This window comes from Mustela putorius, unplaced genomic scaffold (assembly GCF_011764305.1).
Source record: "Mustela putorius furo isolate JIRA1106 unplaced genomic scaffold, ASM1176430v1.1 tig00000127_pilon_pilon_pilon, whole genome shotgun sequence".
NCBI classification, from domain to species: Eukaryota; Metazoa; Chordata; class Mammalia; order Carnivora; family Mustelidae; genus Mustela; species Mustela putorius.
Window position 1 is genome coordinate 2,479,150 of NW_025421288.1, and position 2,066 is coordinate 2,481,215.

The window sequence follows — 2,066 nt, forward strand, 5'->3', positions numbered from 1 at the left end:
AAAACACTGAAGGCCATTAAATACTCAATTTTAGTAAATATTGTTATTGTTATTATTACCATCAAACTAATAGTCTGAAACTGATTCCTCATCTCAAAATGAATGGAATAATACCAAACAAATGGGATGTTATCAGTATTTAATGAGATCCCATATATACAGCACTTGTTATTATACCATGAACATATTATTAAGGTCTCTCTCTCTCTTTCTCTCTCTCTCTATATATATATCATTAGCAAATATAATACTATTGTATATAAAAAATAAACACTATTATTTTTATAGTAGCTTTTGTATACTTTATTTACCCACAAACAGCATTCTGTTAGTACTATGCCAACTATAATAAATAATCTCTTAACTGGGGTTTCTGTCTCTGGCTTCCAATCCCTTACTGAACTTCACCCCACTTCATCTAAGACACATGAAGACATTATTAAAATTTTATCCCTTATTATCTCTTCTTCTAATTTCTCTTCACTTTCCCATGTATATTCTCACTGTCTTCTCATGGTTTCCCATTTCCTTAGGATAAAGGGAAAATTCCTAACCTTGCATTCATAGCTTTTACATCATAAACTACCTCGCTTTTCTTACTTAACAGCCAGTATGTATTCATTTGATGACTTCCTGTTACATGACTAATCACCTCAGATGATGAAGTAAGCGCAAATGATCTCCTGCTACCTGTGTGTTTACAAAGTTCCCCACGGGCATACTGAACAGAAACTTCAACTAGAAAATAATTTATGTAATCTTAAAGAACTCATAATTTATTTTCTATCTCAGAAAACCACATGAGAGTCCACAATTCCATAGAATCTAAGTATGTATTGCTTACTAGATGAAAAAGCTTAATATATTCAAGGTTACATTAATCCAAAGGAATTTTTTTCAGGTAATGCAATTATTCATGATATGAAATAATGGAGAATAGAAACAACGTGACGGAGTTTGTTCTACTGGGGCTCATAGAGAATCCAAAGATGCAGAAAATCATATTTGTCATCTTTTTGGTGATTTACATCATCTCTGAGGTAGGAAATACGCTCACCATGGTAACTATCTCTGCCAGCCCATTATTGGGGTCTCCCATGTACTATTTCCTGGCCTATCTCTCTTTCATTGATGCCTGCTATTCTTCTGTTAATACCCCTAAACTGATCATAGATTCACTCCGTGAAAAGAAGACCACCACATTCAATGCATGTATAATCCAAATCTTTGGGGAACATTTCTTTGGAGGTGCTGATATCATCCTACTTACTGTAATGGCCTATGACCGCTATGTGGCCATCTGCAAGCCATTGCACTACACAACCATCATGAATCGGCGGGTGTGTGGCCTGTTAATGGGAGTGGTGTGGGTGGGAGGTTTTCTTCATGGAGCCATACAGATCCTCTTTATCATCCCTTTACCCTTCTGTGGCCCTAATGTCATAGATCACTTTATGTGTGATCTAAACCCTTTGCTCAATCTTGCCTGCACTGATACCCACACTCTAGGCCTCTTCGTTGCTGCCAACAGTGGTTTTCTCTGTGTCTTCCTCTTCCTTCTCTTGATCATCTCCTATGTGGTCATTCTGCGTTCCCTAAGGAACCACAACTTGGAGGCAAGGCGCAAAGCTCTCTCCACCTGTGTCTCCCACATCACAGTAGTTATCCTATTCTTTGTGCCTTGCATTTTTGTGTACATGAGACCTGTGACTACTTTATCTATTGATAAAGCAGTCTCAGTGTTCTACACTATGATAACACCGATGTTAAACCCATTAATCTATACCTTAAGAAATGATCAGATGAAAAATGCCATTAGAAAATTGTGCAGTAGAAAAGTTATTTCACGTGAGAAATAAATATGCCTGGAGCTCAGCACTGATTCAATGAAAACAAAGGTCAAAAGGACATTTTGGAAGTTCTCAAAAAGGAATACCTACCAAATAAAGAGTAAATAAACTACCGTGAATTCTACCTACTGAACTGAGTGGAGCAGAAATGTGTCAAGAAAAAAAAAAAAAACTAACCACAGTTTTTCATATATATACACACACATATATATGTGT

The 2,066-nt window shown here is 36.3% G+C and overlaps 1 protein-coding gene across 1 annotated transcript; it reads left to right on the forward strand.

Annotated features, from left to right (window-relative positions):
- The first annotated feature begins 929 nt into the window (after positions 1-929).
- Positions 930-1,859, forward strand: LOC101680186 (olfactory receptor 4C46-like). The gene has a single exon (XM_004782169.1). It carries the CDS (start codon positions 930-932, stop codon positions 1,857-1,859), a length of 930 nt encoding a protein of 309 aa, XP_004782226.1.
- The last annotated feature ends 207 nt before the right edge of the window (positions 1,860-2,066 follow it).